The sequence below is a fragment of the Chrysoperla carnea genome, chromosome 1 (genome assembly GCF_905475395.1).
Source record: "Chrysoperla carnea chromosome 1, inChrCarn1.1, whole genome shotgun sequence".
Classification (NCBI taxonomy): Eukaryota; Metazoa; Arthropoda; class Insecta; order Neuroptera; family Chrysopidae; genus Chrysoperla; species Chrysoperla carnea.
Window position 1 is genome coordinate 104,043,912 of NC_058337.1, and position 18,393 is coordinate 104,062,304.

At 28.2% G+C, this 18,393-nt stretch overlaps 1 protein-coding gene across 2 annotated transcripts in view; it reads right to left on the reverse strand.

The window, feature by feature from the left end:
• Positions 1–18,132, reverse strand: part of LOC123305676 (neuropeptide CCHamide-2-like) — a 100,430-nt gene extending 82,298 nt beyond the window's left edge. Inside the window, exon 1 of one of the 2 annotated variants that reach the window (XM_044887456.1) lies at positions 17,978–18,132. In XM_044887456.1, the coding sequence (XP_044743391.1) occupies positions 17,978–18,083 (106 nt within the window). In that variant the 5' untranslated portion in view covers positions 18,084–18,132. The remainder of the gene's footprint in view (positions 1–17,977) is intronic. The other variant, XM_044887457.1, reaches the window with a different exon arrangement.
• Positions 18,133–18,393: the final 261 nt, after the last annotated feature.

The following is an 18,393-nucleotide window of genomic DNA, read 5'->3' on the forward strand; positions in this document are numbered from 1 at the left end:
ATTATTAAGTGAAATTTACTAATATCTACTGATTATCATTGGCCACTGGTTATCGAATGATAGTGAATGAATAAATTTATCAATTTTTCCCTACCCGTATCTCCCAAATTAGGTTTGTTGCTCTTGGTGAGCTTATTTTGGTAAACTGGGTTTCTGCAGTCAATCAACAGAGCACGGTGTATACTAGAGTTTGTTTTTATGAACTTGACTATAATGACTCAACTACCTTAAATATAATATAACTAATATATAATGAGTTTAATAAATTATATAACAATATAGTTAATTATATATACATATACTTATTTATAAAAGTTATTATAGTTTCATTATATTGACTTTCATATCTAAAAACTTTTGATTGTTTGAAAACTTTCAAGATGGATTTGTCATTTTCAACATGGATTGAAGGAGAAAAGAATTAGACTGAGGGAAGAGGGTCCTAATGGGATTGTAATATGTTTCTCTCTCAAATAAGTAAAGTCATATAATAAAATATGGAGAACACATACGTGAAAAATAAAAAATAAACAGGTAAGAATACAATATGCCACGGTTCATTCTCTAATTTCTCGACACAATTATTTGAAAAACAAATTTAACTTGAATATATGCAACGTAGAGAATGATAATTATCCTTGTGCATTTGTTTTCAAGTAAAGTAGAAATAATATCTTGAGTGTTTCAAAGTTCAAATTTTGCTTTGATTATTAATTTATTTACTAGTAGTCTGTTGTTTTTTGTTATCAATTTGTTATTACTTATTGGTGGATATTTTGTAATGCCATGTTTCAGTTATCATAGCATATTGTACCTCGGATCAAGATATGTGCTGTACGAAAGACACATGATAATAGATATGCACTAAGTTTTAGAATGATTTTCCACTTTGTTATAGGTTGCAATATATAAGTTGTAAAAAATCTCAGTCACCGCGAGTCATGACAATTTTTTTCCTGTTACTACACGGTAAAAAATTGTTTTGTGGATATGACTTTGTCAATATCGGTGTGAACACCATACTGATTTGAGCATTGAGAGAACAGTAACAATATCAATAGCTATGGCGGACGAGTCAATGCAGAATGGGTGTCAGGTCATAGGATACCTTCTGGTGGGTAGCCCTATTCCATTCTGTAATCTTACATTTGCTAACATATAGATACTATAGTATCTGTCTCTATATCATACCAACATTGTACTAAACGCCATACATTTTTCAATCAGAAAAATTATGGGACGATGTTCTCTTGAATGAATTGTAAATTTAACAATTGTAGAGTATATTTTCGGTTCAATCGGCTATTCAATAGTTATTCTAGGGTGTGATCCATGTTACAATGTGATATTGTACTATGGAGCACACTTCATGTACCATGCATAACACGTTTTCATCGATAGTTATTTTGAAATTCCTGAAATATAGTTAGTTTGTGTTGGCTTTAAAAATAAATTTTGTTTCCACGTCTATACTTTCCCCTTAATACCCCTTTCCCCTAAGACCCAGTATGTATTGGTAAACTACAAATGCCTTTATAGCATTTGTTCATTCATTTTTTTCTATAAAGATATTTATTTACTCAAGTATAATAATTTAATATTCCGTTTGTTATAAAATACAAAATAGAAAAAAACGTGCAAAACAAAAGTTAGTATGCAACTTTGAACAATTTTAACACTTAAAAAAACTTCAAGACTATTTGTTATATTGGTTTTATTGGAAAGATAACTTTATACCATTTATTTTTAATCATGATTCAGGGTATGTGGGCAGCCGGCTCGAATACAGTGTATAATGAATGATACGAAAACGGAATATAGAAGCATCGTTTCTAGAAACTAATTTGACCGCTGACAGGCAATTTGTGGTAAGTATAATTTGTCATTTCTCCGTAAATAGATATACGTTGAAACAATATTCCCAAATAGACCCGGTAAAATCCGTCATTGAGCATAATTAATTTTCACATGGAAAATTTTCCAGGATCCAGTATAAGAAATGCTCTTGAACCTAAAAATGCTGGTTGTCGGTGGGTAACTCGGTGGGATATTGTTTAAACTAATTTTTGTTTAACAAATAAATAATATTGACCAAATCGTTTCGGAAAAAATTTTATCATTTATCATTTTATTTATCTCTAAGCCTTCCAGTTTTCGAATAAAAATTTGTAAAATTTAAAAACAAAAACTCAACTTTTACAATTTTTATCCCTCAAAATGTGAGAGAAAAAATCAGATTTTAAATATGTATAAAATTTTTGGCCCAATTGCATTTTAAGTGCTTGATTGTTAATTCTTAAGAGAGAACCAATCGACTCAAGTCAAATTAACATAAATGTTCAAAAAATTTCATTTTCTATAACGCAACATCCCGATAAAAAGAAAAAATCTTTTTTCCGATTTTTCGGGGGGTTAATTTTACTTTATGAGTTTGTTGGTGAAAGATCTATCATTCTAGCATGTATATAACAAAAAAATTTTATTTTTAGGTGGTTTTTCGCCCGTTCTCTTAACAATTTACAATCAAGGAGTATGGTCTTTTTTTCTATTTTATCGGTATCGCATGTTAATTATATGCACTTAAATTAAAAATTTCTTGCTTCACAATCGATAGAAAATTTTTTTGAAATACAAATTCGATATATTAAGAATAACACTATACTTTCTTATATCGTCAAATTCAGAAGAAATGTGAGTTTATGAGCAAACTATCTTAGCTACAGAATTTATCGCTTTAGACCTTTAATTATACTTCTTAGAAAATTAGAAAGAACATCCACAAACTGTAAAGAAAACATTATACTCTTTATTCTAAGAACTTCATTTATATGGATAATATTTGACAGTTGTGCTAAGAATATTTTCTAAAATTGAAATATTAATTTTAATTATTTAGTTTATCTATCTATGTATCTATATATTTTATTATAAATAATTCAGTGAATTTATAAACATTTTAAATTCATAAATATTTAATTAAAATTATTATACTTGTTACACGCTTATTTAATATAATCAACTTTAAGATTACAATATTTTCGTATAGTGGTTATATTGCAACGAAATTATTATAGACGTTTTATTACAATAACTCTAACTTGTTATACACATTTAAGGTAGTACTATCGGTAATAGACTTTGCATTCAGAGAGGGGCCTTCAGAGAACTGAAAATCTGAACGTCCAGTTTTGTGAAATAAAATTAAATCTGTGATTTCCCACAAGGATCAATGTTAAAATATCTTTTTTTCAGTTCTCTGAAAGCCCCTAAAAATTTAACTAGTTAATTATGGTTAATAATAGGTTGGCTGATAAGTCCCCGGTCTGACACATAGATGGCGTCGCTAGTATTAAATGCATATTATTTTTATATAGTACCAACCTTCAAATGATTCGTGTCAAAATTTGACGTCTGTAAGTCAATTAGTTTGTGAGATAGAGCGTCTTTTGTGAAGCAACTTTTGTTATTGTGAAAAAAATGGAAAAAAAGGAATTTCGTGTTTTGATAAAATACTGTTTTCTGAAGGGAAAAAATACAGTGGAAGCAAAAACTTGGCTTGATAATGAGTTTCCGGACTCTGTATTTTTTCCCTTCAGAAAACAGTATTTTATCAAAACACGAAATTCCATTTTTTCCATTTTTTTCACAATAACAAAAGTTGCTTCACAAAAGACGCTCTATCTCACAAACTAATTGACTTACAGACGTCAAATTTTGACACGAATCATTTGAAGGTTGGTACTATATAAAAATAATATGCATTTAATACTAGCGACGCCATCTATGTGTCAGACCGGGGACTTATCAGCCATGTTAATAATGGACAACTATGTCAAGTTTCATTAAATTCTGAATGCAAAGTCTATTACCGATAGTACTACCTTAAATACGATTTGTATATGTAGGTACGTACAATTTACTAATAACGTCCATCATAAAACCGGTAATTACGTCTGTTATAAAACACCTAGAAAAAAATTTGTAAAAGAAATGAAAATTGTTGGAGATTAACTAGCGATTTTAAAAAAACGGGTGTAAAAATAACTCGAATTTTTTTCCTCATTTTTTTTTTTTTAATTGAGCGCCATTTAATTTAAAATTATATCGAAACTAAACAGGAATTATTTGATTTTTTTTTAAAGGTTCTGAATGTAATATTCTTCCAAATATTAGTATTTTATCAAAACGTTAACTCCTCTGTACTGGAAATAAAATGAATAAGATTGCCAGTTTCATACGCTTCTCCTATGCTACGTGTGTTAAAAATATAATTTTTAATTGCAATTATCTCATGTTATTAGACATTAAATTACTTCTATTAGAAGTTTTGGCTATTTCTTAACAATTTTCTCAATGGCCCAACTTCCTTAGATACATTTTATTAATGATGCATGAAATATCAACAACAAAAAATTGCGGAAGTTGATTCGCTACTAAAACACTCAACTCACACAAAATTTGTTAACTCTTTAACTCAATTTATAGACGAAGTAGAAATACAAAATATTTTAAAATTTGTGAATTAGGTAGAGCTTTAGAGATGCGAATTTTCCGAAGTCCTTTTGATTCTCAAAATAGGGACATTCTGAATGTTAAATGCGAAGTATTATGCTTTCATAGTTGACACATAATCTAAGGATAACTTAATAACGTTAAATAAATTGTACTCTATTTTTAAGGTAGTTCCAGCATGAAATCACTTTTCGACAGATTTGGCCGAATTTTTTTTCTCGGGTTTATAATAGCTTTATTTATGAATTCCTAAAATTTCATAATTTTTGGCCGTTTAGATCGCGAGATATTTAAAGACAAAGTTCGCGATTTTGAGGGTCATGTCCCATTTAAAGCATGTAAAATGTCCGGTCTCTCCAACTATTTTTTATGATATTATTATATATTGAAGAAAAAGTAGAAAAAAATGTTTATACAATAAAATTCTAAAAAAAAAATTTAGAAATTAATTTTCACTTTCGAGATATTAATTTTGACGTAAATTGATCGAAATTGGGACGTTGGCATAATTATTTCCCATTTTAAACGGTCAAAATTTCTGAAACTTTGGGAATTAATAGTAAGCATTATTAAATTCTTAAATTTAATTTTTCGATTATGTCGAAAAAAATTTTAACCATAGCTTTTGCATAGTAACTGCAGATACCATGCTGGAAATACCTTAACTAGTTTGGCTAGCTTATTTAGCCGTCTGCGTTATGTAGCACTTACAACCGCATAAAATTGCCCTCTCCGCATTAATAGGACAGATGTTATCCACTGTTCCATTTTTCTATGAAAATCGGTCGGGTTTTTGTAAACTTTAAGATAAGTTAAGGGAGGTATTATACAGTCTTTTCAAAATCACTCTATAATCTACTCTATCCTTTATATTGATCGCAATTACCGTTCTTATTCGGAAATAAAGTTTAATAATTTGATGTTTTTCTATTTATAGACGTTATAGATTGAAAATAAACCATTTGAAGGAGGTGTAAGCATCTTTTTAAACTAAATAAAGAAATTGAATGCATATAAAGCGGGTCGCTCTTATAGTCAGGCAGAAGACAACTTTATTTCTTTAAACAACTTATTTTCTGTATCGAATTAGAAAAAATTTTTCTTGACCTAAATTTTTCCCTATACTATTCTTAAAGTTCTTAACCTATAAAATCCGTAAAGAAAAGTACCCACAGAAAATTTAGTTAGCTTTGACAAAAAAGGCGTCCTCGTATAAAAAAACTATTTTTTCATTCCCCCTAAACATGAGGCGGCTTGTGTTCTTTCCACATTTAATGATTATCGATTCCGTTTGTGAAATATATGTTTACAATATATTATTAGAAAAAATAATAAATTTACAATACTAAATAATAAAAGATGATTTTCGTTAAGTATGATTTATAAGAAAGAATCAAAATTTTAAACTTCCAGAAGAATCAAAATTTTAAACTTTTTTCGCGAAAATATTTTAGTTTGGCTTTATTCAAAAATACTCTTACATGGAAAATCAATCTTAAATCTATCAGCATTCCCATTTCATTAAAACAACCGTCATTTCAAAACAAATTCTGTCCAGTAAAAATTAATATCTGCCGGGAAACTACAGGATGATTCAACTTTACACTAGGTACTTATAGATACCACATCTTACTCTACAACAAAAATTTGTTTGTTTGCCTTACAATTATCGCTATGTTTATTATAAAATAATCACTTTGATAGCTTTGCTACGATATGTATTTGTTTATAAATATATTATTTCACCCTTTAAGACATATGTAAATTTCACAAAGGTTATCATTTTATTTTCTAGATAATCCAGCTATATATTAAACCCTTATCACATACATATGTATATACTCGAAACTTTTTGCGACTGTGTAGATATACAACACACCTTTGATTAGATTATTAAACTATATCCAATGGATATAAATTTTTCTATATATATATTTATTATACCCATATATCTACTGTATATTTGAACAGGAACACTATCAACTGGAAAACGCATTAAGGGAACAAATTGTCAGGAAATAAACCAAGCAATCATTTTTTAAATTGTCTCTATACGTCTTTTTAAAACACATATATTGTAAATCATTTATTATAAAATATTATTAGATGATAGAAGTTTAAAATATAAACAAATGAAATTTAGAAAATTAAAGTTAATCGGACAGTACATTGCAATTTTACTGCACACTCTAAACTTTTTTGTAACAGAAATTAAGAATTTTTATCTGCAAATTAATTAATTTAAAAAAATCCATGAACCCAAATCGTCTGCCACGTAGTAAATAAGCTCCTGAGTCGATTGGAGCTTTTTCCCTCCTTAGAAATATATATGGCAGATCAACCATTTTCGAGATAGATGAAAAGGGACAGATAAAATGAGTCAAAATTGAGAAAAATTTCTGCCGCTTACCAAATTAACTCCTTAGGAATGGCCCAAACGTTACATACTGCTGGCAGACATTTTCCTCTTTCCCTTCGCCCAAAATAGAAGGCGATATGATTTGATTGATATTAATCGAGAAGGGGAGGGGGATATGTCTGCTGGTAGATATAGCATAGGTAGATAATTTCAGATTTTTATCTATAGATACAAAGCCTTAAGTCAAGATTAGTATTAACCATTTTAATGATGAATATGATGTCACCTGTTTTGGTCAAAATCCATTTTAAGTGAAAGTTGATTCTCAACCGCTTTTTTTCATCCTAAAATTATTATCGCTAAAATTTATTCACAAATGAACTAGGAGCAAAAGTATATGTGACCGGGTACACTACTTGGTTAAAGTTTTTGATTGCAGCAGATGTATCAAATAATTTTATTTACGATCTCAATATTCCAACAATTTGTTCTACTAAGAGAAAAATAATTTTGTTTTGAGCTGTGTGGTAAAAGTTTTATCTTATTATTTGTAATGAACAGTTGAAAAATATTAATTTTTAGTATTTACTTAAAAACTACATTGTATTATTAATATTTAAAAATTGTTGTTCGATAACTTTTCAATATATTTCCTCCATACACAAGTACAAATTTAAGAGAATACATAGCCGAGGAATGTCCAAAATACATAACACAATCTTTTTTATCTTCGCTCAAATGTTTTTTTAGGTTTAAAATTGACTCGAAAGTGGCTTCTACACGTAAATTTTGTTTGGTCAGCACATAAGGTGTTCCATAATGAACAAAAAAAGAAAGAAATTCAAAGTAAAGCAGTGGCTTGAATTGATTTTAATTCGATGTACTTACCCCAAATAAAACGTTAATTTAGTAAAAACGATAATTAATTTAAGAATACGTGTGGCTTCTTACTTAATTCCCTTTCCTTCTTCTTTGTATTTGAATTCCTTACACCAGAAGAAATTAGGATAGCTGTATTTCTGCGATATTCTTTATAAAATTGTAGAAAAATATCGGATGCAGTGTGTTGCATCTATATGTCACTTCTTTGAAACTTAGATTGATGGGAATTCTTATCGAATAATGAAAACTTGATCTTATTTTAAGCAAATGTATCTCTTATAACTCGTTTATGGAGGTTGCAGCGAGTGCTTCAGATATTTGATAACTATAATGAGTTAATTTAAACATTTCTTCATTAAAAATGTAAATTCTTTCTTAAAAGATATGCCATGATGCTTAAAGTTACTTTTACAAAAATATTTTGTATGAGCTTGTAGTCTACGGAAGCCTGAATAGCTCACGGTCAATTTATGAGAAAGTGGCGCTAGACTAGCTTATTTTTTAAATATGTACTACCCACAAGTATAAAACCAACTTTTAAAAAACCACTAGTTCACTTTCAACAAGTGCACTTGTGACTTGTGGTATTATGGAAACGAACCTTTTTGAATATGTCAGTCGGTAATGATTATCCTTTAATTAGACACTACCGAAACTGCCTCTAATTATTAATAATTATATGTCCGGATTCAATAATAATATGATAATGTTTTTTAAATATATTTATTATACTGTATTTTCAACAGATAATGTTATGATAATGTTTATAATTTGTCTTATCTAGTTAGTTCAAAATTTCCTTTAGTATTATTTAAAAAATATAATGCTTTAATTGTTGATGTTTTTCCTTTACATCTGCACATTTCTAATTTCTAACTATTAAAAGTATTATGTTTACTATGATGTTATAATTAGAAATCTGCACATAACAAAATACCGACATCTTCAAATGGGTTCGTTTCCATAATACCACAAGTCACAAGTGCACTTGTTGAAAGTGAATTAGTGACTTTTTAAAAGTTGGTTTTATAACTTGTGGGTAGTACACATTTAAAAAATAAGCTAGTGTAACGCCACTTTCTCATAAATTGATAGCGAGCCATTCAGGCTTCCATAGTAGTCTATATACTTAGCATTTGATTAATAAAAATATAACTAATAGAACTTTACATTTTGTGTGTGTTTTTTGTTTAAATTATAGTTAGGAAACTAATATTGGATCACCGCTATAAATAAAGCAATAGAAAGTATTTTTTTAAATAATTTTGCTTTAATTAAAACAGCCATTCAATATGTCACACGAAAGTGCATTTTGATATAAATGCATTCATTCAGATGTTTAAACAGTGGATCGCATGTATACCTTTCATTTTATTTTTTAAATACATGATTAACTAAAACTATGTTATATAATATGTGTTTTGTATATACTTAGTATTTATTCTAATAAATTATATATTTTGAAGTATTTGTAGTTAGTTGCAGGTATTTACTTATGAGAAATTATATTTTATTGTGATAATTTATTGTCACATGAATTATAAGCATTTACAAGGTGGTCCAAGTTATAACAGTAAGAGTACTTACATCAAATGGTAGATAATGTTAGGTTAGGTTAAGTTATATTGGCTGTCCACGAAGGACACACTTAGGCTATAGAGCCCATTGTGATACCATATATTTTACCACCTTTCCGCTGATAATTTCATTTATCAGCTCCTCAATTTCAGAGCCTAAGTGCACCTCCTTCATGCATATACTATGCACGACACCAGCCTATCACAGCTATTAATTAAATTAATTTTGTTGCGACGGCGGGAATCGAACCCGCTACCTTAAGCATACCGCAGACGGGATAAGATAATGTTAAAATAATAAGAATTTCGTAACGCACAGTCGAGAAAGTGTCCTTTTCTAGATATAGGATTTTGAAATTTTAAAAGGAAATGGATATTATTACGGATATTACCAAAACGCCTGCTTAACTATATTGAAAATTTGACAGTATGAGCGGAAAATCCTACCTGATTTAAGGTTTATGGTAATAGCTATAACGGTTATCATCCGGTTTCGACAAAAAATTCCAGTGCTGCTTTATTGCAAATTATTTACTATTGTATAAGTTATTTATTAACTTTATTACAAATTCAATCACGATACTTGAGCCATTGTGTGAAAAATTGATAATTTTTCTAAATAGTCGTTTTGGCAATGTTCACAATAATATACTTTTTTTCTAAAATTTCGTCAACCATCAGTCCGTATCTGGAAAAGACTTTTTTGCGGCTATATATTTTATGGGAAATTGTCACTATTTTAACATTATCTGCCATTTGATGAAGTCCTGTTGATATTACTTGGTCCATCCTATATGTATACCATTTTATATCCCAGTTACTAAATATATCCGAAGCTTGCTTGGTACAGGATTTATATTTTACAAAGAAATATTACTATTGGTCAATTTAGATAAATGTTTTATGTTGTATCTTCATTTATTTTGTCCAATATGTTTTGGGTTTTAGACTAAGAGCTCGATCATATTAAAAAATTTAATTTTTTTTTTTTTTTTTTTTTTGCTAGCTCATTTACCAATTGTTGATGTGGATCCGTTATCTCACAATTAAAAATATTTCGTACTAAAAAGTGCAGCTCTCAATGGCGTGCCTTTTCCGTTTATTGAACTATCTAGAAGGCGGGCTTACAAAAGTTTTGTATACACTAACGTTGAGTATATAGACGAGGAAACTTAACACAAAAACGTCAAAACCGTGAAAATTTCTGAAGTAAGATGGATCGAGATGCGGTGTTTTGCATTAGGATCTATAAGGTAATATAAAATTTGTGGACATTGCCCTCGCTTTTGCATTAAGAAATACATTTTTGGGATTCACTTTTTTAGGCAATTCAAGAAAAAAAGAAAACGTAAAGATGTTAAAAAATTCATTTTCTAATCATTATTTAATAATGTTATGCGTACAAAAAATGTACAAAATATGTTCAAAAAATACATTTTTGAATGTAGAAACGAGGGAAATTATCTCCCAATATTTTGCAATGCTTGCAAAATTATAAATACCTCCTAGAACCTAATGCAAAAACCTCATCTCGATCCATCTTACTTTGTAAATTTTAGAGGACATTATTCAGTCCTTTGTCTGTTAGAGTCTTGGCATCGAATAACTTACGTTATTTATAGCTGATTTATACTGATGATAACTACTTGATAATCGAAATACGTATTTATATAATACAAAAATATTTCTAGGAAATTGGGGCAAAAATCGAGATTTATTACTACTTTTTTTTTGTTTGGTCAGTTGTGTAAAATCCCTTAAGTGCCATCGATGGAATAACCTTCATCATAAATTTGTACCCAAAAACGTAATTCTTAAAATAAAAGTATGTTAAACTCATTCATGTAAAAAAAAAGTTAAATTCTAATTGATCTGTTTTATATGGTTTTGAAATGTTTTCGCATATTTTGTACGTAATATTATTTTTCTCACATTTTGTACGTTTGTTTTTTTTTCTTTTGTTCTATATTTTGTAAAATGAAATAAAGCCCAAATAATAACATTATGAAGTATATCATTATCGTAATAAAGATACCATTATTTATTTTTTTTTTTTTTTAATTTGTTTATGAAATAAAATATACATCAGTTAGTTTCACCACGGTAATATTGAATGGCTTGCGTCATCTTAAAGGAAATCAATCCTACACACTTTTCTTTTACTGTATTAGAAGCGAAAAGTAGCATATCGGTTTTCCTATAGTTTCGTTATTTCCGCCTTAACATTTTTTCGATAATATTGAAATTTTAGGATTGAAGTTTAACAGTATTAATAAATGTAAAAATTGCATGCAGTGCAATTTGTAGGATATATTTGAACAAAGTTTTCAAATAAATGGAAGTCAAGTAACTCTTGTTCTAGGGTAAGCATTTTATTAAAGAATCTTCTAATGGATCTATTCTTCTCTCCATTCTCAAACTGAGCTTATAAAAAACTGTGCACTTTTCTGTATAAAGTTTGTAAAATTTCGTAAAGTTCTCTGTACAATTAGGTAGTTACTGACCGGTAAAAATCTTGGAATTATAATAACTTTTTTAACATGGTATTTAAATCATTTATTATTAATATAATCATAAATTTATCTCATTATTAATACAATATATAAACAATTACATACCTAAATTGAATTAGTACATAAATAATTAGTTTCAATAAAATTTATCATCCCATTATTCCTAGTGTGGACCATATATAGTGTACAATATTAATCAAAAAATTTAATCTAATTCAATCCAAAAAAATTAATATTTCTAGTTAAGTTCCAATAAAAAAAGAGTGATGGACTATTATAGGAAATTATAGAAAATTAGCGATCGGCTAAGTTGCTCCAAACGACGTGCATTTTCCGACGTGTTTCACATTTTATATCACCACCTAGATTATTGACTTACCAATATCTTTTCTTGTAGGGTATTTCAGTAATAATAATATTAGAGCATAATAAGAATTGGGTTTAACCTCCGTTTTTAGAATATTTATAGTTTAAATTTATGATGTGGGTGGAGTTGGTTACTTTATTCTTTCCAAACGACGACAGTGTGAAAAATTTACTGCCCTATTAATTAATGGCGCGGTAAATTTATCACACTGTCTTCGTTTAAATAAGAATAAAGTAACCAACTCAGGTCAGGCTGCGGCAGTCTGTTTAATTAATAAAATTCGAACCCGCCCTCCCAGTCTAAATAGTCAAACAGGCAATGGTGATTGCATCTTCACTCGCTCTGCTACTGAGCCGCTTTAGGGCATTTAAGTATACAATATTAAAATTGTTTCGGTTTAATAAAATATAGTACTTATTAAAACATATGAAAGCAGTTTATCAATATTCGATGATCGGATTCAACTTGCACTCTCAAGCAGGGGCGTAGTTACCGCCGTATCAGCCATATCAATGATACGGGGCCCCCGAGCTACAGAGGTCCCTTACATATGCAAGCAAAAATTAGTAAATGTTATCCACAATGTCACTTAAAAGGCCATTAGTTAATTACGTAAGCATAGAAAAACTGAAATCGTCTTCAGCTATACATGTTTCAATAAATCAATTTACCGAAAAAAGGCAAGAAAAGTGTATATTTAATTTGAATTGTTTGGCTAGGTCAATTTCTAGGAGGAAGTGATAACTTATAATCAATCAATAATATTTATTTTAATTTAATGCAAGCAATTTTGTTTCTTTTGTGAGAAATCTTCACCCTTCATTTGGGCCCCTAAAATAATTTTGATACGGGGCCCCTCCAAGGCGAGCTACGCCACTGCTCTCAAGGATTATTACCTCAAATAAACTTTAAAACTTTTTAAGTGAGTTAATTACCAAGATAATCCTAAACTTCTTATAGGCAGTTTCTATATGTCCTTTTCATTTTTTTTGGAATTCGAGCGTACATTAAAATTATATGAAATAATTCTCTAAAGGTATTTAAAATAGTTATATATGATGGTAAATCATATTTTCAGAAATCATTTAGTTTATTTTAAATCAGTTAAAGTTGTATTTATTTTCAAATTTCAATAATATTATTTGCATGGCCAATAACCTATTATATTTATAATTTAATTGATATATAACCAGTGAATTAACCAAAACATGCAAATACATTACGTATTTAATTAATCGTTAAAATTCATAAAAAAATCGAGTATTGATAATTTAAAAAGGTATGTGAATAAATTGATTTGTATTGTTATACAGAATGAAAATTTTATACAAAATGAAAAGGAGAATAAAAATACAATAGTTTGTTTTTATACAGGGGCCTCTTCGAGGGAGGTGAGGGGGTAGCAAACAAGGATCAAAATTGTTTTTTGAATTGAAATTTTTTTTAGTAGTAGATTCTTGTTCTTTTCTCCAGAAAAAGTAATTTCTGTTTGAATGTTTTTTCCTAGACCCAATTTTTCTGATTTTACGGCTTTTTAAGGCAAATAACTCTAAAATAAAGGGAAGAAAATTTCGAAAAACAATTTAGAATCTGTAAAAAAAAAAGTGGAATTTTTCCCACCAGAAAATACCTGAAATCAGGTGCCATAAATTGAGGCCTCAGAAAAAATTTATTGAAGATATGAGAAGTTTTTTAATAAGTTACTTTACAGGAAATCTTTTGTCTTTTTGAGTCTTGGGCATACATTAAAAAGCATCTTTAAAAGCTTGTAAGATGCCAACGAGGTATGGAGAGAAGCTAGAAGTATACCTGGAGTAAAACTCAAAGATAGAATCACACTATCTGAAATAAGAAACAGAACCAAGAGACACTGTATGCATGGTAACTAAGAGACAGTAAAAGAAGACATGGCCGACCAATAAGAAGATGGTAAGATGAAATACGCCTCGCTTTAGGATCTTATTGGACAAGGGTTACAGAAAAAGGAATACAGTGGAGACAGTTGGAGGAGGCCTATGCCAAAAGGCACACCGAATTCAAGATTTTTTTCTTTTCAGTTTTAATTTAACGAAGTCAAATTTTTTTAATTTATTTTATTTATTGTATTGACAAAATTGGAGAATTTTCTTGTACAAGAAGTCATTACTTGGATTTCTTTGGCTTAGACCTACGGACCATAAATAATAACCTAATTTCCTCATATAATAAACATTATAAAGAAAATCTAATTATTTCCGTTAGAAAAAAATATTATTAAATAAGTTTTTCCATCAAGAACATTTTTTCCATCATGTACACACCTGAATTTAATTTATTATCAAACGAAATTTTCACATATCATCCCCCGACAACTAATAATTTTCAATAATAATTAAATTATAGTTCAAAAAGTATCTTTTCTCGGAACATCCTATTAATTTTTATGTATAGTTGATTATTAAATACTGGACAGAATATAATTAAACATTTCAGTCATCTTTCTAAGAAAAACTATATAAAAAATTAATACTACGGAAAATTCATGAGAGTTATTCCACGTAAATTTAAACAATTTATGCAATGTGTAGGTTTTATACCTAAGGATCAGTTTCACCAAACATTTTGTCGTTATAAATTACTTAATGAATCTTACAAGAGAAAGCAAATATATAATGAGCGACTTTTAAAAGATTATTTTGTTTTAATCACGATTTTCAATTATCTCTCTTATGGATTTGAGCATGCAAAATATGAGGACCACATTTTGTAAATTCCGGATGTTGCCAGAAACCCTATTGGTCAAAATTTTGTCTGTACCCTCTTCTACACAGAAATAGTTAACCATAGATTTTTTAGATCATTGAACGGCAATAACAGTTTAATGTTTGAAAAATGTTCAAAAATGCTATTTTAAAAGCTGTGAAACGGAACTTAAAATTATAATTTTGAACTTATTAACTTTTTCAAATAATGTTTGAACATTCTTTAAAAATATCTGAAGAGTAATTACAGGCTACTTCATTCTGGAGGCTCATTTTTTAACTCTTAAAAAGGTGTTTAATTTCCATTATTAACCATGTTTAAGACTATTTCAGTGTTACAGATTGCTATTAATAATAATTGTATCCTCTTTGTAACATCTTTTGTAGACTTAAAAATTGAGACTTAATAAATAAACAATCTGAAATTACTTTTCAAACTTATATTCAAAGATTATTTTAGGATTTTAATAAACACGAAAATTTATTTTTTTTCTCTTGAAAATGACCTTCTTAAGTTTTCGAAAAACTTGAAAACGGCGAACTTTACGAAAAAATCACAAGAGACCTTGTTTACGTGAAATGACCTAAAAATCGTAAGGTAGCTTTACTTGGATCAAAAAATTAACATGAGAGTTACTGGAAGGGAGCCAGCGCCCGCGCTAGTTTTTTTTTTTTTTTTTTTTTTTTCTATAGAATAATAAAATTCACTTTTAGCCCTGTGACAAAATGGAAATACAATTATTACAAATTTATTGTGATTAACTTATTTCGATCATCGAAATTTCAAAATTATTCATAAACTATGACCATGATTAATTTATAACCTAAGTAGACATCAATTGTTAGAATTTTCAATCATTTTTACTTCGAAAAAAGACGCTTTAACGATTGTTTCTTTTTTTTTCGTTTTTGTTACGCAAATTTGACCTTGGCAGGGTTTTTACTATCGATAAAAGATACAAAGGCAAGACAGATTGTCAAGCAAAAGTCTATCAAATTCTCGATCAATTTTCAATCCGGTTTTAAATTAAAGTTAAATAACCAACCCAGATAAGTTTTGTATTGGCATAAATGGCACTCACATTTAGGAAAATAATTTTAATCGTTAAAATTTCATTTTGTATGAAAATTAAATAAACTAAAGAGATCTTTTGGAAGGATGTCAGTAATTAGTGCGAATAGCTTCCAGATTGGGGCCTAGACCACAGACTAGACAGCCACATTTTAATTTAGCCCCCGTACTACATTCCAGTCAACAAATATCAATTTTAATTATTTTTAAATATTTTTTTAATTTTTAAAATTATTGTTTTTAATCAAACAAAGCGAAACGAAAACAATAGAACCATGTATATGATTGTACATTTTTCATTTTTCTTTTTAATTTAAAAGATTAATTTCTTATTTATTATTTTTAATTAATTTTTTTTAGATTTTATGAATATTTCTTATCAAATTTACTTCCATTAGGTAATAACATGAGTGATGTTTTATAAATTAAGAGTACACTTTCTTTCTATTCGTTAAATAATTTATTCACTTTTGCAAAACTGGATTTTGAGTTTTAGGATTAGATTCGGACGTTCTATTGACAGTAATTTCAGAACAGTCGGAGAAGTTAAAGGTCTAAAAACGTAATTGGGAACCTGGCTTAAAAATTGATGAATATTCAATTGATTCAACATCTTGTTCTTTCTCATGGCCGAAAAAAATTTATTTTTGTATTTTAGCATTCAATTACATTCTTAAAGGATAGGGAAAAAGTTGTTAGGCATAACCTACGGACTACACTTGGCCCTAGAAATAATAAATGGCCGATCAGTCAGGGTATAGAAGAGCAATTTTGTATTAAGTAATATTGCACTTTTTGATAAAACATTATATTAGATTCTAATTTTTGCTGACTATCTTCTTTATTCAATTATTTCAAATGTTTTAAATCAATATAATTTAGAAAAGTTAACTTAAACAACAAAAGCAGATGTTAAAAATATTTTCCGTCACCTCTAGGACGTACATTCCTGAGATTTGTTGGTAGAGAAAAAAAAGTGATAATATAAAAGTTTAAATGCTTTTAAATGATTCAAGAAAGAAAAAATATTGTTCAAGAATTAATTTCGTTGAATTTTAAGTTTAAAAAGTCACAAAAAGCAACGTTATACATGAGACTAAATGAAAAATATAAATCGATATTTCTCAAAAATAATACCGACAACCATACTTGAAACTTTTACTAGTTGATATTATATAAATTTTCAGAATTTCTGGAAATTTATTTAAAAAAAAAAAACATGTACAATTTTAACTTTTTTACAATCTCATAAAGTATAAAATAGAAACTAATAATAACTTTAAAATTTCAACAATTTTAGCCATTAATACAATTTTCTGGACATGTAATGAGCTTTTGGTGAGCGTATTTAATTTAATTTATGAAAGCAATTATTACAGACCTGTGAAATTAAGTTTAATTTATTGTGTTATTTTTTTAAATTGACACAGACCTCACTTCGAATCACAAAATAATGTTCGAATAATAAATTTGCTCTAAATATATCGTAAATATTTTAAATTCATAGCTAATACTTTCTTTGCCAATCTTTAAAAACTGTATACTTTAATGATCATTCCATTATTATTTCCAATCATTAATTAGTTTATACCTTGCGAAATATGGCAATTAAGTAATGCATATTATGCCGGTAAGTTAACGCACATATAACTTTTAAGCAGAAAAAATTTATCTAAAAGTTATAATTTTTGAAAGAAGAGTTCCGTCGATACTGAACACCATATTTACGACTTTAGAGCCATAGAAGCTCTAACAGAATCATTTAGCTTTTAAATTTGTTACAAAGTCTACAAAATTTTTCAGTTAATTGTATGAAAGATAAATATTTATGAAAGTTAAATGATGTTTTCTGTTAAATTTTTACAAAATATTTCTCTCCATCATGGATAAATAAATTAGTTAAAAATTCTAAAACTATAAAAAGTAAAAAAGTTGAAAAAAAAAATCAACTCACGTTTCGCTTCAGAAATTTCTGCCAATATGACCAAAAATAAAATTGTACCAAAAATGAAAACAACCATGGAATTTGAATTATGAGCACGGCGTGTTGACAATTTCATTTTTATAATTTGCTTCTTCTTTTTTTCAGGAAAATTATTTAACAAAAATTTCACTTAAATAACAATTTAATAGTTAATTAGCTTTAACGTTATTAAAACACACGATGTTATTTTTTCAGTTCGAAAATTATATTATTTAATCAGGTTTTTCGTTAACTGTTAACTATTTGAACGCGCAATTTAAAATGAACGATTTAATATTGTAACGGCGCCTTTTGAATTCAAATTGTTACGATATACAATACTTCATGCATTGTATTCTCATTGGTTAAATGTTGTATTTTCGAGTCGACGCAATTCGAGTTTCGTA